The following is a 22,295-nucleotide window of genomic DNA, read 5'->3' as shown; positions in this document are numbered from 1 at the left end:
TATCTTTCCACAAAAAAAGTTCTTTTATTTGTAGAAAAAAACCTCTTCGCGCCTCCTCGTTTATTTCAATTCATTCATCTACTTCTGGTTTTTCAAAATATTATCTGGTAGTATATTACAAGAAGTAGGATAAAAAAAAGTTTTTACTTCTGTGCTACTTTACCATGAAGGCGTGTCGAGTGTGACAGTCACCTACAAGCACGTCATTGCCATTTACGTACAGAAGTTGTGATTTAAGATTGTAAGGAACGAGAATATAAGCTTACCTAAATATGAAGATCTTGCTTTTGAAGGTAACCTAAAGGAAAAAGGCTGGGAACGCAAAAGTACTAAGGTAGGCGCAGGCTTATGGTTGGCGCCCCTGTCCACTCAAAGCCTCAATCTGGAGGAGCATAGTTACTTCCTTAAAGGCTTTTCCCTTGCAATATAACTTCCTTGCACGCAGCGGTGTCGGCAATAGTTCACTTGTTATGTCATAAACTGAGTTTATATTTTTTTCTTCGAAGGCTGTTGGTTTTGCTAAGTCGAATTTAATTGGCTTATTTTCTGCTTGTGATAACTATCTCTGCACTTTTTCCGATGGAGGGCTATTACCTATATCTGTTTGATCATATACTTGTCGAGCAAGGTCCTGAGGACGCTTGATACAAGGCTAGCGTGCAATCCAGTACACTTTGTTGGGGGTGGTGGTGCAGACGTAGTTCTAGGGAAAAGCTCTGAAATGAATCCCAATTAACGCTGTTATTCAACACAATTTTTTTTTCATGAGCGTCAGTCCAATTTCCCCAAGGAAGGATAAAACACTTATGTACTTGGAACTAGGAGATTGGATGGAGACACAAGAGGCAACACTGTCAAAGCCGTACATTTTGCCTCTAAGCTCACAAGGCGGAACTATATAGCATACAAAGCCAAAGCTAGCCTCGGCACCATAACAAGTAGCTTGACCATTCACGACGGGAAGTGAAACTTTGTGGGATCGCTTTAATAGCGGTATAATGGGTACTTTGACAATTTCTCTCCTTGCTATTGGAGCTCGCCAGGATTCACACACTTTTCAAATTTACCGGACATTGTCCTTCTATGTCGATTGCTTCTCTCCACATGGCATGGTACAAGACGAGCATTTTGGTTTTATCTCATTGCTGAAGCATGCCTACCTTGAGAGTATGTGGCCATATATGAGGTGTTGCGAGTCTGATTTCGATTTCGTGGTTCTACCAACCACCATGAGCTGCTCGTTACAACGCAGTCAAACCGCATACTGCGCTCTACCGTATAGAGGAAATGAGTTTGAGCCTTTGAATCCATTGGTATGAGCTGCCGATCGGGTATTTTAAGATAGCGATGGGAACTTTGTGGCTTCGGCTAGAACATTGTTTTGCAAAAGAAATTTTTCATGTCCGTTCCCTCGGTAAAGTTGCTACAACTAGTTCATTTGTTGGAAATTCAATATAACGAGACTAATTTTATAAACATCATGGTATCTCCAATGTATCCAAATAATCAAGGATAGCACCTTTAGATTGAACTTAACACTGTGCATGAAATAGCAAGTATTTTCACATTCGGACCAGCCAAATCCCATCTGTCTTACTGGTTGGTATTGAGTGAAAATGGATCCACATCTTCAAGAGATATCAGAGTTACACAAATGTAAATTTGGTTTCGTTTTCTTATCCGGCTGATAACGGGAAACCAGTAAAGCTATATCTCTTTGTTTAGCGTCGTCAACCATGGCTTCTTTCAGGTGGGTAAACATACACATTTAAACCAAAGCAAAAAACGGTTCTACCTTTTTCTCAGGTGGCTAATTACAACTGAGATTTTTGGTTTGTTCCAAATATGCCTTGTGACCTCAACCTTCTACTTTTGATCAGGTATGAACTCAGCCGTATGCTTACCCCACCTGGGTGCTGCCTGAGAGATGTTGGCAGTTTAGTTTTCAGCAAACGGTCAACGTAAAGATATTCACCCCTTAGCATATCGTAAAGAAGTTCACCATTGCTTCTCGGCTCACTTCCACGATAGCAAACTGTCACCTACTACAACTTTGGGCTTCAAACTCAATATTTTCTGGGCGTACCAAATTCGGACTGTCCCCCCGTTCATACATTTCCTAACCTCAGACCAGGAACTTCCTAACCTCAGACCAGGCATATTCACGCTGTGAAGACCATCACTTCGTTCATCCACTTCCAAACACATGATCCGAATGGACAAACTTCCGCATTGGAGATCATACTCCGTCTTTATGTATAAGTACCCGTCGATTCCTGTGGATGTTTGAGGTATAAACCTCACTCAAACGGCTGCTTAACTTCAAGCGTAAAATCTACCTTTGACTTATTGGCCCACAAAACCAAACCTGAACATCAATCACTTCCCCACTCAGTCAAGCTGCTCGAATCAATCCTCACCCGTTTCAATATGACTATCAAGAGCCATGCAAATTCTAATGAACCACAATCCAGTAGTGAGAAACTAGCCTGGACAGGCCGTCAACAGACTTCCGATATTGCAAGACCAGTCATTTTGGCTAGCTATGACAATCCTCTACCCTACTATAACCATTTTGAAGAAAAGGACAAAAGAAAATGGGATGATGATCAGGAAGCAGCTAGCAACATTGCCAAAGCTTTACGTGAGTGATAGAACAAAGGCATCCCAAACTAGAAGTATAGTCTCAAAAGTTTACTAACCTACCCCCTACTATTTCATTTTCCTACCTGGTTTATTTTTGTCACTGAAATCAGACACTCAAGCCTATGAAGATTCGCTGTCCAATCATTCGCAGGACGAAGATAGCCTGGGTTCGCATTTTTTTTCTTTTTGGCTCCGCTTATCACACGCCACCTGAAAACTAACGAATTAACTACTGTCCTACAGATGGTGAAGACGATTACGGCAATGGTCCCAGAAAGCCTGGCCGCAAGCCCATGGAAAGTGGCTCAATGACAGTAAGTGTTCCACACTCCTCTTTAAAACTTCCCCTTTACCAGGCACTCATTGGTATCTTATTTTACGCTTTGACAGCTGGAACCTGATATCAAACAAAAACGCAAAGCTCAAAACCGTGCTGCGCAACGGGCCTTCCGAGAGCGCAAAGAGCGTTATGTCAAAGAGCTTGAGGAGAAAATCAAGAGCATTGAACATGCCCATCTCATGAGTACGGCTCAACTGATGAAGGAAAATCAACAGCTCAAAAGCATCATTCAACGCTTACAGTGCCAAAATATCAATGGGATGTCCGCCATTGGTTTCGAGTTTTCACTCCCGCACCACCCAATGAACGCTCCCGCCTTCCAAGCTCCAAATCAGGCAGCGGAGCAAAAGCGTATTCCAGGCAGTAAGCCAGGTCAAAAGAAAAACGGACAGCGGAAATTGGTGCCAATTGCCCCACATCCTGGCAATCGAACAGCCACCGCCTCAACAGGACGGGCTCAACCCAAGCTTATGCCAAAGCCTTCCATCATCCAAGGCATCCCACTCCAATCAAGTTCCAATATCTCTATCCCACTACAGCGGCTCACACAACCTACGCCTGACGGCACTGTATCCATGATCATCGCTGCCAATTCATCTCCCGAATGGTCGGCCTCCCCCGCCAGCAGTGTGACCGGCATGTCTCCACAGCTTGTCAATGTAAATAATTTTCCAGAAGAAAACCCGCCACATTCTCCTACGGCCTCTTCCTCAGGCACTGAAAACAACCACTCTGAAAAAGGCTCACCAGCAGCTGATCTCGATACAACATTTTTTTCTGCGGACGGACAGGTCTGTTTTCGTCTGGACGATGGAAGGTCATTTTGTGAATTGTTGAAGGATCAAAATTCGAAGGAAGCCGTTGATCGCTTGTTCGCAGAACCTATATTTGACCTTTCTGGAGCATTGAATGATGCCAGTCTTGACCATTCATTGCCTTTGACTACTGAAGCTCTTACTGAGGAGAATCTTAAGGCTCAAAACCAAGATCTTCAAAAAGAACAGCTATCCAATTTCATGGTCGACTTTGAGTCCGAACAGGTTGGCAGTGATCATACCAGCAGTGACGAAGACGTTGTAAATAGGTCCAGCGACCGCAAAAACTCCTCCAGCATGGAAATCTGGCAAAGGCGTATATAGAGGCGATGAGGTTCCTGAACGGGGACTATACTTTTTTTCTTTCTGCCACCCATGCCATATTATAACATAATCCATTGCTTCGCATTCCACCACATCTTCTTGTTATTGCATTTCCTACTCCCTCCCTTTTAGTGTGTTATATAGTATATAATTCTTGCAACAATGAACTTATATTTTCATTAAACTTTTTTCTTTTTATGAAAACTGTGAAACCGGTTTTGGCTTGACTCAATTGGATGAACCCAGGAAAAATGGCTACTTTACGTGTGCAGTTCAAATGATCTTCTTTGCCATTGAGCCCCCCACCTTGGCACTAGAAAATTCAAAAAACTTTTTTCCCAGACTTTTCGATCGCAGTTAGAATGACAGGGGCTTGCAGGGTCTTGGAGGTCCCACGTTGTCCATTGCATTCCCTTTATCGGCATGCAACCGATGAGTACAAACAGGCTATGTTTGACCAAATGAACTTAATTTGCGCTTGCTGCTTTCGAGAAGTGAGATTACTACAAGCGCTATTTGCCCCTCATTTCACCCCACAAACACACCTTTTAGTTAACTGAAACATGTGACAAATGCATTCGGAACTTGCGAAGACGTCGCGGGGACGAAATAATGTCACTAATGAAATGCACAAAATCAGATCCCGTCGGTTCCTTTATGGTGGGCGAGTTAAAAGAAGTTTAGGAAACGTTCACTCGTCATTGACCTTATAGGGCCAGACCATTACATTACATCGGTTACATAGCTATTTCATGTCATTTTCATTCGGATTCATCCTAATTCGAAGAGCTGATCGCTCTGCTGGACTATCAAACCGGGCAAAAGTTTTTCATGTCGACGGGGTATGAGTGGCTGGGATGGATAAACCAGTTCCTCCCGTTTATACGGGAACGGGTTCTCATTGAGTAAATAGATTATTCAGGGTTCATTCATACACTACGCAATGTTTTTTCAGGGTTCAATGACCTTAGCGTAAAACTTAATCTGTCCTTCCCACCGCCCTAATAGAGAGAAATTTCACCGCCATGGTTTTGCTATTTGAGTAAAGTTTTTTACTCCAGTATATTTACGGTTACAACCAAACATCCAAGACACCTGCTAGGCTGTTCAAGTTGCTTCATTCATGATGGTAGTTGGACCATGACCAATAGGGTTCTCAGGCTAATTATGAAATTCTCCGATGTTTTTCAACCACGCTTCTTACGCCAGCCCAGTCTCCGCATCAGACCGAAACATGGAACACACCTTTCAGGGTAATTTAAATAATCTGACTTGTCCAGGTTTTTTTTTTTTAGTTATAAATCCTGCAGCATCCCATACGTTTTATTTTTTATTTTTTGTCCTTCTTCTTCACCCTACTCACATCTATTAGGCATGCAAAAAATCAGATACAATAGTCCTTTGGTGCAAATCATACTACTGGGCTTCGTATGCTTCTGTTGTCCTGGCATGTATAACGGTAAGACTTCATACATAATGTATCACCTTGCGTTACTGTGGCGAAAAGGTCCTCATTTTTGCATTTGACATGTAGCACTGTCTGGATTGGGAGCTGGAGGTCGTATCGGCTCGGATGTCTATCTCACCGATAGTTCCAACGCTGCACTTTACGCTTGTTTTGCCGTCGTTGGTTTCTTCGCAGGTTCTGTCAATAATACCCTTGGTCCTAGATATACACTTTTGGTAGGAGTCGTCACACAAATGTATAAGCACGTTGTCTTCGACTTGACATCTAACTTTGTATGGCATATAACTAGATTGGCTCCGTCGGATATGTGTTGTATTCTGTATCGCTTTGGGTCTACGATACTAAGGCTAACGCCGCTTTCGTCATTGCTGCCGGTGCTATCCTTGGTTGCTGTGCCGGTCTTTTGTGGACAGCTCAAGGTTCCATTATGATGAGTTACCCAGAAGAAAAGAACAAAGGAAAATATGTTTCTATTTTCTGGACTCTCTTCAATCTTGGTGGTGTCCTTGGTTCCTTAATTCCCCTAGGTCTCAACTTGACCAGCAGTGGTGAAGGCGGTGTCTCAACAGGAACATACATTGCTTTCGTTGTTATCATGATCATTGGTGGGCTGTGCTCGCTCTTGATTTGCAAACCTAACTCGGTTATCAGAACTGATGGAACCGGTGTACATATGGCTCAAAACACCACCTGGAAGCAGGAACTGAAGGGTGTCATTGGTGTCTTTAGTCAATGGAGAATCATGGCTCTTTTGCCTGCCTTCTTGGCTTCCAATTGGTTCTACTCCTATCAATTCGGCCTTAATGGTGAGTTAACCACGCCGAAAAAAAATTTGCCGCTAAGAAAATTTTTTCTAATTGCTTCATATTCATTAGCGCTGTATTTCGATGTTGCCACAAGAAGTTTGAATGGTACCATGTATTGGGCTATGCAGATTGTTGCATCTATCTTCCTTGGCCAAGTCCTCGATTATGCCAAACTCAAGCGTCGTAGCCGTGGTCTTATCGGTCTCGCTATTACCTTTGTAGTGTGTATGGCAGTCTGGGCGGGAGGTTTCGTTTTCCAGCTTGGTTTCGATCGCTCCTATTCAAACCCTATTCACTGGACTGACCCTGGGTTTGCTGGTCCATTTGTTCTCTATATCTTCTATGGTTTTACCGATGCTCTTTATCAAACCTACCTCTACTGGCTTATGGGTGCTATGAGCAATGACCCTGGAATGCTTGCTCGCTATGCAGGTTTCTACAAGGCTGTTCAGTCTGCTGGCGGTGCCATCTCTTTTGGTATCGATGCTGTTCATACCGACTTGCGATGGGAGGCCTTGATCTGCTGGCTTCTCGTCTTTATTTCTTTCCCTCTCATTGCCGTTGTCACTTGGAATATTTCCGACACTAACATCACTGTTGACGATTTCGTTGACACTGATACAACCGCCTCTGTCTCAAGCCATTACCAAGAAAAGAATGAGGTCTCCCATGACTCCCAAGCCTAAAGCGGTTTGGGTTGTATATCCTCTCTATGAAAATAATCCGCGTCTATTTACGTGGGATGTACCATTGTATTCACCTCCCTCGTTTTGTTCCATAACTTGTCTTTGTCAACATTTACAAAGGCGTTTCCCCCACATTTCCCAGCTACAATTTTGACAAGATATTATTATATCGACACTATTCTATAGTTTCTCAATGATTTTTTTTTTCGTAGTAACACAGGAATATCGCATTGTAATATTAGAAAATTGGATATATAAAGATGAATCCACTGAAAAGCTTCTGAGGAGCTCAAAAGAATGATGATTGTGAGAAGTGTTAGTGTCTATACTCATTCGTCCATTTAATTGATATAATGTGGCTTAAGTCATGTTAAGTCGTGTAAGCAATAGGTATGTAACCAATTTTGCTTGCTTTGCATCCAGGGACCCAAACTTGGGTCAGAAACATTTGGTGTAAGTTGAGTATTATCAGTGTACCTATTTCACAATGAGATATATAAAGGCGGCACAGTTTAAGCAATGGTGTCAGGCGACTGTATTCAATTTCTTGAGTCTTTTATGTGTGTTTGTACCATGACTGTCTTTCACAGGTAGGGCATTCCCAATTTTTATTTTCCTTCAGCTGTCGGAGCAGCGCGCTGAATGACAGACGCTACTGGCCATCTGCTTCGAGGGCGCTGGTACTAACGTCATATTTTGGCATGATCTTATCGACAAGAGAAAAGAAATGTATACTTCAACTCAATCTTGGGTTGATTATCTAGAGTGCACTCCAGCTTAGGAGAAGATCAAAAAGACTAGGAAATAAATCGCAGGGATGCAGCCCGCCCAGGTATTTTTTTTTTCTTTTGTGCCCCATATTTGGGTACAATACCGAAACCTCTGTATCGTATGAATCTCGACTTTGCAATCAATAATAAAAAGAATACATTCCAAATAACTCAGATGTTTGGCTTTTCACGTTGCATCAAAAGAAGAGCATCTCCTGATGAAGTACTGAATGTACCGAACTTTTTTCCCAGAATCACCAGAATTACACTTTGTTGGTAATCCGCAACGCTGAAGAGAGTTTATTACAGGAGCGGTTCGGTTGATTTTCTCCATAAGCAGCAAAAAGGTCATTGATCATTTATGACGACTATACTTCTGAATCTAAGAGCAATAGGCTACTGCGCCCATGTTCGTTTGTAGTGGGTCGCATAGCCCAGCTTCAACATGCGCTAAATACACCTATTTTTGGATCAAAACATGGCACGAATGTGACTAAATATCGAATACTATATTGCGAGGAATATAATGTGGTGCAAAACTATATGCCGCTTAGCATTGTTGTTTCAATCAGAACCGGATTTGCACTAGTATTAGTACACTGGTATTCTCAAAGTTCGAAAACTATATCTTGCCATTTGTATTGCTTTGTGAGATGCATTGCCTATGTTGATCCAATTATAGCTGTACATCAATCTAGAGTTGATCGAGAAAAGTGGTTTGGCTTAGCAAATCGGCCCAGTCCATAAAAGTCAGTCGGCACACTGCTATTTTCAGGTCAGGCACAAAGACCACCCAACTTGAGGGCGATGCAATCATTACCAAAAACCAGCCAGCCAGCCACACCATGAACATCGCGGCTTTAAAGCATGTTCTTGGCATGGACTGTAGTTACTTACAGCGAAGGATTGAAACTCCTCTTATGGCAAAGTTCTGATGGAATAATGGCCGATGAAAGTCCAATGAGAAAATTTCGTGGGGCACGAGTTACAAAAATAAGTCAATCACCTCCAATATAATATAAACCTTGGACGATCATTTTCTCTTCTTCTCTTTAACGCCTGTTCTTTCCAGCTCGGGAGTATAATATTGATGCATTTTACACGCTCCCTCGCTGTTCTCGCATCCGTTGCATTGGTCAACGCAGTCCCAGTTCCTCAAGATGCAGGAACTACTACAGCTTCTCCATCATCTGGAGACTCGCCATCCAATGCTATCAAACTTGTCAGCGAAAGCGATTTTTGTTTGTTCTTGCCTCCTCAGCCCGGTCTTGAGGTCGCCACCAACGAGGACAATGGTATCCCTTTCTGTAGCAATGGCCCTACCGACGTTCCCGGTGCCAAACCTTTCCCTGATGGATTCATCACCGTCGCCCATTACCAACAAAACGATACTTATCAGCAAGTGACAGGTTACATGAACCCATCCACTTATCAACTCAGCAGTACTGATGAGGGTGGTCAGTATGATAATCATGTAAGTTCCCAATATTTTCGAGTATTTGTTATTGGACCCCGAAAAAAGATATAATTAGTGTATATTGACATCATGTTCTCCGAAAATAGGGTAACGGCAAGCCCGTTGGCGCTTCTTGCCAGGGATACAGTTATTTTGTATCCATTATTGAACCTGCCGACAATCGTTTTTGTATTCGTTGCTGTCAGAATGTGGTATGTACCAATACCGAGAATTGTATACAAGCCTGATTCAGAAGAAAATTTATACTGATTATTTACACCCTTTCTTTTAATAGGACGACTGTAACACTGGTCGCTCTGGATACGGCTGTTTGAGAGTCGTTCCCGGCGATTACACTCAAGCAGATGGTACACAGCCATCTGATGCAGCCTCTGCTTCTGCTCCCATAGCCTCCAGCACTGACACTGATGCTGGTGCTCAACCAACCGACACTACCACTCCCGCTGACCCAACTGATGATGGCGATGACACAGCTGATGATACCGATGATCACTCCGACGCAGGCTTGTCTAATAACTGGGCTGAAGACGATGTCTTGAGCCCTGGTGTCGATGATATTGGCTCTAACCCATCCACTGGCAATGCTGATACCGGTGATGTTACTGGCTCCGACCCAGCCACTAACAATACCGGTACCGATAATGGAACCAACTCCAACAGCCCAGTTTCCGGCATTGTTTCTTCTGAATTCCCTACCGAAGTCACCTCTCTTCAGGAACTTCTCGCCAACGGTACCTCTGTTCAAGACATTCAACAAAGCTTCCAGCAGTTCGTTCAAGGCATTGAGACCAAGTATCCCAACGCTGCTCAACCTTTGCAACAATTGGTTGCATTGACTAGTGGCTTCACAACCACTGAAGAATGGCAGAACTTTGTTCAGACCCTTCAAACAAAGATTGCCAACGCTGGCAATGGGGGTTCTGGTAGTGATGCTGACATCGCCAGCCTACCTCCTACTCCCTCTTCTTCTCTTCCCGTTAGCGATGCGTCCGTGTCGGGTGGTCTCGCAACGGATGCTCCTTCTTCCGCACCTTCCAGTGATGCTCCTATGCCCACCGCTACAACTGACCCTACCACCGATGGTGAGACCCACGATAACGTTTGGATTGCTGAAAATGATGTCTCAGGTGATGACTTGAGTGACTCCAGCGTTCCTCCCTCTGATGCTCCCACCGCATCTCTTCCTACTAGCGATCCCGCCAACACTTTGATGCCTTCCTCCGTCGATTCAGCTGCTCCATCTGCCACTCCCACTGGCAACGTGGATTCTTCACAACCCTTGACTGCTGAACAACTGGACCAGGAGCTTAACAATAGATTCGATTCACTTGAGCAGAAGCTTATGGACGAGCTTCGTACATTGTTGGGTAACAACACTACCTCAACAGAACATAATGACCATAACAACCAAGCTGCCTGGTAAAATAAATGCCGTCACGCGAAGCGTTGAGGTGTCACTGTGAAATGAAACAGCCTAGAACAAAAGTATATCAAAATTTTGTGAAATTTGAGTACATTGTATTATTTTTCTTGTATAAAGACCATATAAACAGCAAAATGCGAAGTGAAATGGAATGAAATGCAATGATATGATGAAACATGCATATATAGACTACGACCCGTGTTGATAATGAAAACGGTATTGAGAGAATTTTGATGGATTCATCAGAAGAATTTTACGTTCTTAGATCAAACCAAGAGGAAATAGCAGTAAGCAAAGAGAACATATATGCCTAAACTCTTAACGCGAATTCGCAAAGCAGATTCCTTGAGAAGAAACTTCCTTCTCATTCGCTTGTAGAACTCGTCCTTCCGACAGTAATAAAATGAATAAGCTTTACAAATCATATGTTCCAATATTTTCAATGTTTCCTTCTCTCTTCAATGGCATTTTCAAAGAACCCCATACTCTGTTGCCTCTTATTACATGGCTTTATAGATAGCACATTCTATACTGTGCATTGGCAATTCTTTAACATTTATAACGGCCGATGTGTGCAGCCAAGGGTATCTTTCTACGTATATGCAAATAATGGATCTTTCAAAGGCATGTCATGGTAACGCCTACCGTGCCATAAAATGAAACTTATCTGCGTAGTCTGTATGCGAGAAAAAGCCAAGAGAGGAACTCGCATCAATCAATTCTACACTTTTGTCTATGGGTACGTTCGGTGAGATGCCGACTTCGCCCAGTGGTCTGCTGCCTCCTAAAATAGCTCGAAGAAGGATGCCTAATGTCAAGTCTTTTCCAGAATAGTAGATATTCGTCTTTTCCTTTGCCAAACCACCTGTTTCAGGTTTAATGAGTCGTAATATGTCCTCAGCTAGTAGAGCTGGAGCACAAAGGTGGACACTGTCGGGTCTAGTTAGAGCATTGGAAAGATTAGGCATAGGTTCGTAGCCATGGTACAATGATTATAATCTTTCAAACCTTTCGTCAGCATTTAGATTCGATATGGCTTCCACTACATGTCGACAGCCAAGGCTATGAGCAACGATGCGTACATTTTCGTGCTCACGTCGTAGTCGCAAAAGTCGAAGAGCAAATATTTCAGCTCTCTGTTTGCTCTCCGTGGTCGCTGTATTGAACTGATATGCTAATCGACCAGCATGCAAACCAACATCCACCGCAACAGCACCTAACATCGTCGCTGGTGTTGGCAATCGAAGTTGGGATAATCTGCGGATATTGCTTGCTACCAAGTAGCCTGCTGACGCGAGTGTTGCCACCGGTACCGGTATGCTGGCGGTGCCCGATGGCCATGAAAACCCTAAGGCGGCAGGAGCCCAGTTTTTGGATAAAACCAATAAGCGGTGAGAATGCATCCAGTCTGCAAAGTTGTCGGGTGTATCGCCTTCCGCTAGAAATCCTGCAAGTGCCGACCCAATGGTGGGATGAGTAAAAGTCGCGTTTGGCTTCTAGCTTACCGTACGTACCTTTTACATAAACCGTAATCTCTGATCTAGCATCGTGAGGGCGGGACAAGACTTTTATCTTTGGTAATTCGACGAAAAGTTGCTTCACCACTGGCTGTTGAATGAGTTTTGACATTCAGCTTGATAACACAGACGGAAGCTGGACTGGTGAAATGGAAAGCCAGCCTTCCCGTTTTGAAGCGGACATTTCCATTAGAAGGCTGCTTTTTCATTATTTTCCAATTCATCTGTGGCGACTCAAAGTCGATACATGCTTTTGTGTCTATCAGAATGGAAGTCTCAGTAAAATTGCAGAGTTGATGTATGTTTAATGTGAATAGTGTATAAAATACAGTGGCGGTGGAGGGGAGAGGAGGAATAACGGAGGGCGAGGAGAAGAGTGTGCACATGATGAGCATTTGAGTACGTTACATCCTATAGCTTAGCTGATAGGACAAGCAAAGGAGCCACTAGGCATGATTGAAGCTGAAGTAGACCCTACCATTCCAGATATATAATGTGTAACAGTGAAAGCAATTCGTAAAATTTGCTGACTGTAATTACCAGATTTCTGTGGTCCACAGGCATTATATAGATTTTGAAAGGTAGGGTCGATTACAGATGTGGTATTATAAGCAATGTTCATAGGTATGGTAATAATAGTCTGTGCCTTGGATGCAAGAACAAAATGGCCAGTGTCCGCTGTTCCAAATGTAGCTCCAGTCAGTGGGTCGTAAGCGAGAAAGTGCATGTTTTGAATTTGAGTGGGCACCCAATTGACACTATTATCAGCTGTGAAATTGATGTTCCATGATGTCTCCAGCGAATAGACCGATGAAACGTTACTCCACTGCGGATCTGAGTGCAATGAAGCTCCTCCAACATATAGTTCTGGTGTGCGGGGCCATACAAAGTACCAGATGATACCAACAACAATGATGAAACCAAACCACGAATAAACACAGACTCTTCTTGAAATACCGCAACAACTTCGTTTCGCTTGCTTTCGTTTTGAGGGCAGAGAGAGTGATAAATGGTTGCTGCCATGTTTTGGTGCGCTGGTTAGATGATCCATAGACTGAGAGTCGTTTGGCAAATAATCGACCGCCTCCATGGCAATTGAATCGTGCAGCGTACTTGACTTTTTGTTCGTTGTCTGATCAACGCTAGCCAGATCGTCTTCAATATACATGGGTTCATTAAAGGGTGCGTAATGATTTTCTGGATGATTGGAGTATGGTAGATACGAGATAGCTCTGCTTTGTGGTTCTTTGTGATGCCTCGATCTCTGACCGGGCACAGCGTACGGATCGTCGACAAATTCATCAAGCTCCTGATACGTATGTTTCTTCGCTTTCGATTCCTTCGCTACCCCCCTATCATTTTTATGCCGTCGTGATGAGCCATCTATCAAACAAACATATGTGTTAGTTAGTTTAACGTATTCACGCACTGGGGTGGTATTTATGTACTCGATTTGACACCGGCGTTATCCTTTCCATTGAGTTGTTGCTATATGCCGATTGAATTCAGTTACGAGTGCAATACTGCTCTGATTTCTTCCAAACTTGCAATGTGACATTCCCAAATGGCAAAAAAGAGATGAATTTTGAATGGTACCTGAACTTGACTTCACTCTGTATGGATCACCTTCCGCGGACGGTGTAGGAGTTGCTATTCTATGTGGTCTGTGATTACGGGCATACGGATCTTGCTCCATGAGTTACGGCTGCAAGTGATAGCAAAGGTATACTCTGGTGACAGAGCAAAAGGTGAAGACAACGGTGGCGCTTGGGAGAAGGGCTGTTTCCACCTGGATAACCTTTTTGCAATGGCTATTTTAGGAAATTCAAACTCCTACTCGTTCTTGCTGAGCGCGGAAATAAAGTGGTGTGTGGCCAACATGGAGGTATTCGCTCAAGTAAAACACTCCAAACATCATTTGCATATCCAAATGAAAAAACAAAATAGACGTTACTAGCCGAGATGTGAAGATTGTTTGTCTACATCAACTTTCATTTGCTCGCTCAACATAGCTAAAAGGAAAAAAGGTATATTTTTACTGAACATGTGCAATTCGTGAAAGTCTTAAATAGCCACTGCTGGCTATTCTGTACATGAAGTGTGGACCAACGATTGAGAACGTATTCCACTGAGGGTTTTTTTCTTGGCAGGAATAAGGTTGTACGGCCAATATGAAAAAGGCGATGGGCCTGTAAACAATCAAAAAACGACACCGATGACGGAGATGAAAAAATTGTGCCTGTTCTAATGAAAAGTTTTAACGTCGTTAATGTTTTATGCTGCAGGTGCATGAGTGATTGGCTATGGGGATTTGTTGCGGGAGTGATTGACATTCTGGATGACCCGGTGGTCTCTTGGTGTGAAAATTTGAATGAAATGGTATACTCTGGCATCAGAGCCAATGTGGTTACTAAGACCAAAACGACGCCCAGAACCTGCGCTGTAAGATGGAAGAGAAAGAAAGTATTTTGCGTATTAATAAATATAACTCCACTTTGCATACAAAACTATGAATACCACTAAGCCAAGTTGGATGTCAAACCTTTTTTTTTGTTGGTGGGGAGATTCGCAGTTCTTCGACGCGTTTTTTGACTTGTTCGATATTTGGTCGGTCATCAGGATTTTCTCGTAACATGGAACTTATTAACTGTTGAAGTGCCAGAGAGTAATGTGGAGCTTTGGGAAACGTGTATGAAACATGCAGGATATTGATTTCGCTGTTCTCTTCAAAAGGTGTGGTATAATAGCAAAGCTTGTACAACAGAATTCCGAGTGCCTATTGCATGAATTTGCACGTCCGTCAGTTTGGTTGACCTTTCCTCACCGTACATTGCCACCGCTTGAACACATACCCAAATATCAACCTTTTCTGAGATCGGCCGATGCCGCGATACGTCGATCAACTCTGGTGCCCGGTATTGTAATGTAGTTTGTGTACTGATATCGTCTTCAAGCACTTCTATGCGACCTTGAGAGATTATAGAATCCACAGTATCCACAGTAGTTGCCGATCCGTAATCGCAGAGCTTGTATACTCCATCCTCGGAAACTAGCACATTCTCTACCTTTAAGTCTCGGTGCATAATGGCGGGCTTACAGGAATGCATCCAAAGGACTGCCTAAGAACGTTGCCGTTTTCGTTACTAGTCGCTCATGTGTGCAGAGGGGGAATTCACGAAAGCAAAGCTTACCTCACAAACGTCGGCAAATATATTAATGATTTCGGATTCGGTCATGCGATTATTGTCTATACGGCTATTCATTAAATCCACCACTTCTCCTCCTGTAGCATTTTTTGTTATCAACCAATTCAAATGGAAACTCGTGAGATGCAGCACAAACCTGAGCTGTATTCCATAAGAATCAGTACTTCATATTTATAAGGACCAGCATCTTGTTCCAGTTCCGTTATTCCAGATGCAAAATACTCTACTATATTTTTGTGGCCCGTTAATCGCTTCTATTTGAAGAAAAGACGATTAAGATTGGCTTACACCTATGGAAAATTATATTGAAACAATCACTTTACCATAACATCAATTTCTTTTTTGAATTTCTCAAGGGTTGCTTCATCCTTGACTAGCATCTGCTTCAGTACAGCTTGCCGTGTTTTTATATTTGGGTCGTCTATATCCAGCGTCACAAGATATACTTGAGAGAACCCTCCTATCGGTGAAAGACTGGTGAGCGACATGAGGTTGATCATAAAAGTGAATGTGGGACTCGAACCTTCTGCTAACAGTCGTACAACTACTACAGGTATGTCACCAACATTGACTAACTTCCCAGGAGCCAATGTAGGCATTGGGCAACTTTATTGACCCTGACGGACTTTGTGGCAAACGAAGTAAAGGAATGGCCTGACTGCTGATCTTGCTCCAAAGCCATTTAATTATGTCATTTAAAGGTACCATTTTGGGTGCTTTTCGCTACGCTGGAAAGCCGGAAGTAGTTGAAATGATTGGAAATAGTTCAGTCACACTGTTCAGAACGTATTAATATCTACATAACTATATTAATTTACGTTGGATGCTATGATTCGATTCCTATAGCATAGCGCCATTCCGTCTCGCTGTATAATCATACAGCCCTGGTCCAGCAACTTGTGAATATTGATATTAGCTTGACCTATCTATTCACTTTTTCTACCACGGAATGGCTTGGAAAATGATACATATCACGCAGATGCATAAATGCCGAATTCTGGCTGTTTATCCATTGTTTACTGTCATCTTCGCGACTGCCTCGTTTACATTGCTATGTTGTATTGATTCGAACGAGTAATTGTTAGAATAATGATATATTCCTTCTTACTAACAGGCTGTAGCTAGCGCATAGGCAAATCATATGTAAAAACTTAAATAGGTTTATATTTATGAGAGACATAATTGCGCAACAGGGACTACATTATGGTTGTGTGCATGAACAGCCGTGCACCATAAAGTTCAAATGTCTATTCTTTCCGACAGTTCGAGTCGAACAGGTATCAAGTGGTTACATACCACTTTAAAATGATAAAGCCGCCCATATATGTTACCATCAATGCTAGAACACTCCACCTCATTCCACTTGGCGTGTGAGGTATACCTATGGTGACGAAGTTCGATTACCAGCGGGCAAGTGCCACAAGATTTGTTCTCCTCCGATGTACGTCAACGAGATAAATTTAAAATTTCAGGTGAAGCTCAGACGCACCGGATCTTCTGACAATCAACAGTATAACATAATGTCAGACGAAGGCGCTTCCAATAGTGAGTAATAGCCAACTATCAAATGCTGGAGTAAAATGTTGCAGTAGTTGTTGATTTCCGGATTTTCGTCTAGACGAGCTACTCTTGGCGGCATGCAAGAACGATCAGGATGATATGGTTTCTGACATCTTCAAGGAGGGATCATACGACATCAACTTTAGAGACGGTGCCGGTAATACAGCTGCACATTATGCGTAAGTGAAAAAGCTATGTGATAATTTAAGGATACTGCAGACCGTATTGAACGCCTCGTAACTTTTGACTTGCATAGAGCGAAGCATGGATCGTTAGATTGTCTCGAACTGCTCGTTGGCCACGATGGTATTGACTTGGACATCAAAAATACTCTTGAAGGAGATACACCTCTACATAAGGCTGTCGAGTTTGCTGACGATCCGGATGTTGCTATAGCTATGGTCGAAATACTGCTTGAGGCCGAGGCTGATCCTAGGTATGACTATTGATGACGACCAGAGTTGCACTGAACAACGCTTGATATAAACAAACTTCTCTTTCTCTTATCTTGTAGGATAAAAAATCGAAACCAGCTTACTCCTATTCAGCTGGTCAATCCAAATAACGAGGAAATGAAGGACCTGCTCGAAAGTGCTGTGGTGTCTTATCAAGTGGTATGTGGGATCACGCGGTATCTTTGATTTGTCTTGCATGTTATTGATGCTATTCACACAATAGGGTGACGATGATGTCGTCGATGAAGACGACTATGGAAGCGCTGATGAAGATGAAATACCCAGTGATGATGAATAGATATTCTAGTTTAGACCTGTTCGTTTATGCATATGTTTAAGCTGGCGTGAACTTTTACCATCTAACGCAAGTGTCACTATCAATGTAAAAGATACAGACAATCTACTCGAAAACTTGGATAAGGTTCCAAAATGGGATGCATTACTGTATAGTTGTAAGGGATTTATTTAGTAAAATGATGAATATCGCTTCAGAACTTGACCACAAAATGCCAAAGTTCATTTGAGAACCACGGCGGCATTTCGACTTCCCAGATATGCCTGCACACTGGAAACTCCCAGGCCCTTTATGAACTGATACACTTCTGCATTATGATACCGTAATCCAGTCTTTGGGTCAGTGTATTTTGCGTCTAGGCCGGTGATATCACAGTACTTCTTCGCTGGCCGTATGGATGGGGGGCTTTCAATATTCTGATCTAAATCAGGAACTCTGTGGTTAGTTGCAATATACAGTTGTTCTCATATGTCTCTTATACATACATGTTGGAAGATCTACGTCAAAATCAGGCTGCTTTTCTTGTGCAAGTAGCTGCTTCAAGCTCCTTGCTTTCTTAGGGGCAGAGTAATTCTTATTCTTGAATGGTCGTGCAACCTGTAACAGATTCATCTGTTGAACACTGAAACTATCTACAGATTGTGGTGTGGCGGAGCGAGAACTCGATTCTTGTATACTCGGTGTTACTGAAGCAGCCTATCATAGTCACTTAGTATATGGATGCATGGTAGTCAGCTTGGCTGTCAAAGTCAATGTACACTCACCTTTGCACGCGAAGGAGTTGCAACCGCCGCTCTTCTCGTATTACGCTTTGGCGCCCTACATGAAAGCGTTGGTATGGAATCTTCAAATGCTCTGTTACTTTCACCTTCCAAATCTTACATGGGCTGAATCAACTACGACACTAAACAGGTATAACAGACAGCTCGTTGGTGGCGGTATGTCGAATTTCTTCTTTGCGCTCCTGCCATCTCAAAAATCACATGACTCCATTATTCCCATAGCAAATTAAATTCCCAAATTCTGATATACGTCACTCACCTTCGAGTTTCAAGCGTAGCCAGCTTGCGTATACGAACGCGCACTGAACATAGCACTAACTCGATTACTACACAATGGTACGAAATGCTTCATCGGCATTGTAACTTATAGCGATCCTGTTATTTCAATCGATACTGAGTCTGTTTCATTTGTAAACTAGGGTAACGCACAATCTGGACTTCCTCCGGGAAAAGACAAGAAGGACGATAAGGTACACCTCAGCACTAGTTAACGAATTAGGTGCTGGACGAGTCATTGCAAAACTCAAACTAAACTGATATTCTTCTCTCTAGGATAAAGATAAGAAGAAGAAGTGGGAACCTCCTGTTCCTACACGAGTAGGCAAAAAGAAGAAGAGAGGACCTGATGCAACTGCAAAGCTACCAGCAGGTATGAATGTCGCCGTGATTGCCACCTTTGAGTCGCCTAGCAGAGATACTTACAAACACTTTCTCAACCGCAGTCTACCCTACTACAAGATGCCGCCTGAAGCTTCTCAAAAATGAACGCATCAAGGATTATCTATTGATGGAAGAAGAGTTTGTGCAGAACCAGGAACGATTAAAGCCTCAGGATGAAAAGAACGAGGAAGAGCGAACGCGAGTAGACGACTTACGTGGCTCACCCATGGGCGTTGGAACGTTGGAAGAGATTATTGACGATGATCACGTTATCGTTTCTTCTTCAACGGGCCCAGAATACTACGTTTCCGTCATGTCATTTGTCGACAAAGATCTGTTGGAACCTGGATGCAGTGTTCTCCTTCACCACAAGGGTATGGCTGTTGTCGGTGTACTCAGTGATGACACAGATCCTATGGTCAGTGTCATGAAATTGGATAAGGCTCCAACGGAATCATATGCAGATATTGGTGGACTGGAACAACAAATACAAGAAATCAAAGAGAGTGTAGAACTACCATTGACTCATCCAGAATTATACGAAGAAATGGGTATTAAACCACCCAAGGGTGTCATTTTGTATGGTGTACCCGGTACTGGCAAAACACTGCTCGCAAAGGCAGTTGCCAATCAAACCAGCGCTACTTTCTTGCGCGTGGTTGGTTCTGAGTTGATTCAAAAATACCTTGGTGATGGACCCAAACTTGTTCGAGAACTCTTCCGAGTTGCTGAAGAAAACGCACCTTCCATTGTTTTCATTGACGAAATCGATGCTGTTGGTACCAAGCGATATGATTCCAACTCTGGAGGTGAAAAGGAAATTCAAAGAACCATGTTGGAACTTCTTAATCAACTCGACGGTTTCGACTCAAGAGGTGATGTCAAGGTTATCATGGCTACAAACAAGATTGAATCATTGGATCCCGCCTTGATTCGACCAGGTAAGTTCATCATGAACACCTTTGTCATTCACATCAAGATATTCTTATAATTTACCTTTCCTTCATCTTCCTATAGGTCGTATTGATAGAAAGATCGAGTTCCCATTGCCTGACGTAAAGACAAAGCGTAGAATCTTCAATATTCATACCAGCCGAATGACGTTGGCAGATGATGTGGATTTGGAAGAATTCGTCATGTCTAAGGATGATCTTTCTGGTGCTGATATCAAAGCCATTTGCACTGAAGCAGGTTTACTAGCACTCCGAGAGCGACGTATGAAGGTTGTTGCTGAGGACTTAAGAAAAGCACGTGAGAAGGTTCTATACAGAAAGAATGAAGGAACACCCGAAGGTCTTTACTTGTAGACGACGATGTGAAATAAATATTAAAAAAGGCTTATAACAATCATCACCGGGAATGCATTATTCAGTATGTTTGTGGCATGCCGCTACAAATGATCGTCTAACACGTATTCAGTATATACACCTACATCATGAATCTTTAGTATACACCAAAAGAATGAAAGATGAGGCTATCTCTGAAGATATATCTGCCAATACAAGCAATCAATATGTACAGAAGTTAAATTTTAAGTAGTTTAGTGAAAGCTCTTTCTTATATAGTTGTGCTATGTGTGTAGACGAGCACGGTATATCAGCATACCACAATCTTTCATATATTGGAGTTCAAGGTCTTTCAAAACCTCTCTATTCACCATATACATAGCAAAAACATAAGCTCGAAGCTAGAAAAATGAATGTTGAACAAATTGGTGCAAAATTTATGGGATAAGCGGCCAGCCAGGCAACAGAAAAAAAAAATGAGTTTCAAATTTTTTTGGGAACTCCTACGCTACAAGAATCTAGCTGCCATTCGCCTCTGGTTGAGACTTCCTCTTTCCTTATATTAGCCATGGTGAGCATCGTCTATATCAGATACGATGGAAGATGGGCATTGGCATACATCAGATGATAATGGATGGATGATATTATTCACGAAACGATACCTTGCTACAACCTGTTGTTGCCAAATGGCATTCGGCAAATTTTACCTTGACGACATTAGGGATCAACATTGTCACAATCACAGCACAGTCTTCAAGAGCCACCCCAACTATTGACGACATTCGACTTTTGAACGAAATAACTTGCCTCTTTCTCAATCGGCGTTGCCCTGCCCATGCTTCTTGACTTGAAAATGCTGACATTTGGCTAACTCTATTTTGTCGTAATTTTCAGAGCGCCGAAGATCAGGCTGTTGCTAAGAACCCCATGCGCGAGCTCCGTCTCGAAAAGCTTGTTCTCAACATTTGCGTTGGTGAATCCGGTGACAGACTTACTCGTGCCGCCAAGGTGCTTGAACAGCTCACTGGTCAAACCCCCGTCTACTCCAAGGCTCGCTACACCGTCCGTACCTTCGGTATCCGTCGTAACGAAAAGATCTCTGTCCACGTCACCGTCCGCGGTATGTATCGAATTACTTTTTACAATGTGAAAAATGACCTGTCTTTTCCTTTTATACTAAACGTACTCGTATTTCTATAGGTGCCAAGGCTGAGGAAATTCTCGAGCGTGGTCTCAAGGTTAAGGAGTACGAACTCTTGACTCGTAACTTCTCTGAAACTGGCAACTTCGGTTTCGGTATCCAGGAACACATCGATCTTGGTATCAAGTACGATCCCTCCATCGGTATTTACGGTATGGATTTCTTCTGCGTCATGGGCCGTCCCGGTTACCGTGTTGCCCGCAGACGTCGCTGCAAGTCCACTGTCGGCACCCAGCACAAGGTCAAGACTGTAAGTGTTGTTTCACAAACTTTGTACGTTGTGTCAATATCTTCATGTTCTAACAATAATATCTTAACAGCAAGAGACCATCGACTGGTACAAGTCTCGTTTCGATGGTCTTGTCTTGAACAAATAAATCAGTTAGTCTGCTAGCTGTATTGTTTTTCATTACAACGTCTGAATATCCTTGGGTTGATTAGCATCCAAGCAATAAAAAGCGCCATAACATCCATTACAACTGAAGAGAAGGTTGCTTTTTGCATGATTGAAAGTGGGGATTACAGGAGGCATGTTGCTGAGCGTATACAGCATTGAAAGCCAAATTTGTTTAAAGGCA

General features: G+C 42.8%; 10 protein-coding genes across 10 annotated transcripts; 6 read left to right on the top strand and 4 right to left on the bottom strand.

The window, feature by feature from the left end:
- The first annotated feature begins 2,193 nt into the window (after window positions 1-2,193).
- Window positions 2,194-4,334, top strand: K450DRAFT_301264 (uncharacterized protein). The gene is made up of 4 exons (XM_051593743.1): window positions 2,194-2,644; window positions 2,757-2,813; window positions 2,890-2,960; window positions 3,037-4,334. Exons 1-4 carry the CDS (start codon window positions 2,431-2,433, stop codon window positions 4,123-4,125), a joined length of 1,431 nt encoding a protein of 476 aa, XP_051443263.1. The 5' UTR covers window positions 2,194-2,430; the 3' UTR covers window positions 4,126-4,334.
- Window positions 4,335-5,445: 1,111 nt separating this feature from the next.
- Window positions 5,446-7,365, top strand: K450DRAFT_295053 (uncharacterized protein). Its single transcript, XM_051593609.1, has 4 exons — window positions 5,446-5,584; window positions 5,660-5,808; window positions 5,883-6,399; window positions 6,469-7,365. Exons 1-4 carry the CDS (start codon window positions 5,500-5,502, stop codon window positions 7,083-7,085), a joined length of 1,368 nt encoding a protein of 455 aa, XP_051443262.1. The 5' UTR covers window positions 5,446-5,499; the 3' UTR covers window positions 7,086-7,365.
- Window positions 7,366-8,462: 1,097 nt separating this feature from the next.
- K450DRAFT_247979 (uncharacterized protein) lies at window positions 8,463-8,835 on the bottom strand. Its single transcript, XM_051590157.1, has one exon. It carries the CDS (start codon window positions 8,733-8,735, stop codon window positions 8,550-8,552), a length of 186 nt encoding a protein of 61 aa, XP_051443261.1. The 5' UTR covers window positions 8,736-8,835; the 3' UTR covers window positions 8,463-8,549.
- Window positions 8,836-8,890: 55 nt separating this feature from the next.
- K450DRAFT_247975 (uncharacterized protein) lies at window positions 8,891-10,908 on the top strand. Its single transcript, XM_051590156.1, has 4 exons — window positions 8,891-9,329; window positions 9,419-9,523; window positions 9,607-10,414; window positions 10,524-10,908. The coding sequence occupies exons 1-4, from the start codon at window positions 8,946-8,948 to the stop codon at window positions 10,541-10,543; spliced, it is 1,317 nt and encodes a 438-aa protein (XP_051443260.1). The 5' UTR covers window positions 8,891-8,945; the 3' UTR covers window positions 10,544-10,908.
- A 326-nt stretch (window positions 10,909-11,234) lies between these two features.
- Window positions 11,235-12,536, bottom strand: K450DRAFT_247973 (uncharacterized protein). The gene is made up of 3 exons (XM_051590155.1): window positions 12,270-12,536; window positions 11,764-12,202; window positions 11,235-11,694 (listed from the first exon to the last, which is right to left on the bottom strand). Exons 1-3 carry the CDS (start codon window positions 12,382-12,384, stop codon window positions 11,397-11,399), a joined length of 852 nt encoding a protein of 283 aa, XP_051443259.1. The 5' UTR covers window positions 12,385-12,536; the 3' UTR covers window positions 11,235-11,396.
- A 154-nt stretch (window positions 12,537-12,690) lies between these two features.
- K450DRAFT_273049 (uncharacterized protein) lies at window positions 12,691-16,077 on the bottom strand (the record flags this gene model as incomplete). The annotated part of the gene is made up of 8 exons (XM_051593075.1): window positions 12,691-13,655; window positions 13,721-13,760; window positions 14,815-15,048; window positions 15,125-15,391; window positions 15,464-15,555; window positions 15,615-15,732; window positions 15,802-15,938; window positions 16,002-16,077. The coding sequence occupies 8 exons, from the start codon at window positions 16,075-16,077 to the stop codon at window positions 12,691-12,693; spliced, it is 1,929 nt and encodes a 642-aa protein (XP_051443258.1).
- An 862-nt stretch (window positions 16,078-16,939) lies between these two features.
- On the top strand, window positions 16,940-17,900 carry K450DRAFT_247959 (uncharacterized protein). Its single transcript, XM_051590154.1, has 5 exons — window positions 16,940-17,023; window positions 17,097-17,217; window positions 17,295-17,474; window positions 17,553-17,652; window positions 17,717-17,900. Exons 1-5 carry the CDS (start codon window positions 16,999-17,001, stop codon window positions 17,789-17,791), a joined length of 501 nt encoding a protein of 166 aa, XP_051443257.1. The 5' UTR covers window positions 16,940-16,998; the 3' UTR covers window positions 17,792-17,900.
- Window positions 17,901-18,009: 109 nt separating this feature from the next.
- Window positions 18,010-18,400, bottom strand: K450DRAFT_273047 (uncharacterized protein; the record flags this gene model as incomplete). The annotated part of the gene is made up of 2 exons (XM_051593074.1): window positions 18,010-18,209; window positions 18,274-18,400. The coding sequence occupies 2 exons, from the start codon at window positions 18,398-18,400 to the stop codon at window positions 18,010-18,012; spliced, it is 327 nt and encodes a 108-aa protein (XP_051443256.1).
- A 447-nt stretch (window positions 18,401-18,847) lies between these two features.
- Window positions 18,848-20,736, top strand: K450DRAFT_247953 (uncharacterized protein). Its single transcript, XM_051590153.1, has 5 exons — window positions 18,848-18,906; window positions 18,990-19,040; window positions 19,123-19,219; window positions 19,293-20,171; window positions 20,248-20,736. The coding sequence occupies exons 1-5, from the start codon at window positions 18,904-18,906 to the stop codon at window positions 20,535-20,537; spliced, it is 1,320 nt and encodes a 439-aa protein (XP_051443255.1). The 5' UTR covers window positions 18,848-18,903; the 3' UTR covers window positions 20,538-20,736.
- A 288-nt stretch (window positions 20,737-21,024) lies between these two features.
- Window positions 21,025-22,206, top strand: K450DRAFT_247948 (uncharacterized protein). The gene is made up of 4 exons (XM_051590152.1): window positions 21,025-21,087; window positions 21,411-21,636; window positions 21,717-21,967; window positions 22,038-22,206. Exons 1-4 carry the CDS (start codon window positions 21,085-21,087, stop codon window positions 22,092-22,094), a joined length of 537 nt encoding a protein of 178 aa, XP_051443254.1. The 5' UTR covers window positions 21,025-21,084; the 3' UTR covers window positions 22,095-22,206.
- Window positions 22,207-22,295: the final 89 nt, after the last annotated feature.

The sequence above is a fragment of the Umbelopsis ramanniana genome (genome assembly GCF_025399195.1).
Source record: "Umbelopsis ramanniana AG unplaced genomic scaffold K450scaffold_40, whole genome shotgun sequence".
NCBI classification, from domain to species: Eukaryota; Fungi; Mucoromycota; class Umbelopsidomycetes; order Umbelopsidales; family Umbelopsidaceae; genus Umbelopsis; species Umbelopsis ramanniana.
Note: the sequence above shows the minus strand (reverse complement) of the source record. Positions and strands in the feature narration are given on the sequence as shown.

Coding starts and splice junctions, on each gene's coding strand:
- K450DRAFT_301264 (XM_051593743.1), top strand. CDS start 2,431: ATGACTATCAAGAGCCATGCAAATTCTAATGAACCACAATCCAGTAGT. Junction 2,814..2,889: donor GCAGGACGAAGATAGCCTGG/GTTCGCATTTTT, acceptor ACTGTCCTACAG/ATGGTGAAGACGATTACGGC. Junction 2,961..3,036: donor TGGAAAGTGGCTCAATGACA/GTAAGTGTTCCA, acceptor ACGCTTTGACAG/CTGGAACCTGATATCAAACA.
- K450DRAFT_295053 (XM_051593609.1), top strand. CDS start 5,500: ATGCAAAAAATCAGATACAATAGTCCTTTGGTGCAAATCATACTACTG. Junction 5,585..5,659: donor TTGTCCTGGCATGTATAACG/GTAAGACTTCAT, acceptor TTTGACATGTAG/CACTGTCTGGATTGGGAGCT. Junction 5,809..5,882: donor GTCCTAGATATACACTTTTG/GTAGGAGTCGTC, acceptor GCATATAACTAG/ATTGGCTCCGTCGGATATGT.
- K450DRAFT_247979 (XM_051590157.1), bottom strand. CDS start 8,735: ATGCCAAGAACATGCTTTAAAGCCGCGATGTTCATGGTGTGGCTGGCT.
- K450DRAFT_247975 (XM_051590156.1), top strand. CDS start 8,946: ATGCATTTTACACGCTCCCTCGCTGTTCTCGCATCCGTTGCATTGGTC. Junction 9,524..9,606: donor TTCGTTGCTGTCAGAATGTG/GTATGTACCAAT, acceptor TTCTTTTAATAG/GACGACTGTAACACTGGTCG. Junction 10,415..10,523: donor AACTGACCCTACCACCGATG/GTGAGACCCACG, acceptor TCTTCCTACTAG/CGATCCCGCCAACACTTTGA.
- K450DRAFT_247973 (XM_051590155.1), bottom strand. CDS start 12,384: ATGTCAAAACTCATTCAACAGCCAGTGGTGAAGCAACTTTTCGTCGAA. Junction 12,203..12,269: donor GATTACGGTTTATGTAAAAG/GTACGTACGGTA, acceptor CGGCACTTGCAG/GATTTCTAGCGGAAGGCGAT. Junction 11,695..11,763: donor AATCTAAATGCTGACGAAAG/GTTTGAAAGATT, acceptor TGCTCTAACTAG/ACCCGACAGTGTCCACCTTT.
- K450DRAFT_247959 (XM_051590154.1), top strand. CDS start 16,999: ATGTCAGACGAAGGCGCTTCCAATA. Junction 17,024..17,096: donor AGACGAAGGCGCTTCCAATA/GTGAGTAATAGC, acceptor ATTTTCGTCTAG/ACGAGCTACTCTTGGCGGCA. Junction 17,475..17,552: donor GAGGCCGAGGCTGATCCTAG/GTATGACTATTG, acceptor CTTATCTTGTAG/GATAAAAAATCGAAACCAGC.
- K450DRAFT_247953 (XM_051590153.1), top strand. Junction 19,220..19,292: donor AACTGCAAAGCTACCAGCAG/GTATGAATGTCG, acceptor TCTCAACCGCAG/TCTACCCTACTACAAGATGC. Junction 20,172..20,247: donor TCCCGCCTTGATTCGACCAG/GTAAGTTCATCA, acceptor ATCTTCCTATAG/GTCGTATTGATAGAAAGATC.
- K450DRAFT_247948 (XM_051590152.1), top strand. Junction 21,637..21,716: donor TGTCCACGTCACCGTCCGCG/GTATGTATCGAA, acceptor GTATTTCTATAG/GTGCCAAGGCTGAGGAAATT. Junction 21,968..22,037: donor CCCAGCACAAGGTCAAGACT/GTAAGTGTTGTT, acceptor ATATCTTAACAG/CAAGAGACCATCGACTGGTA.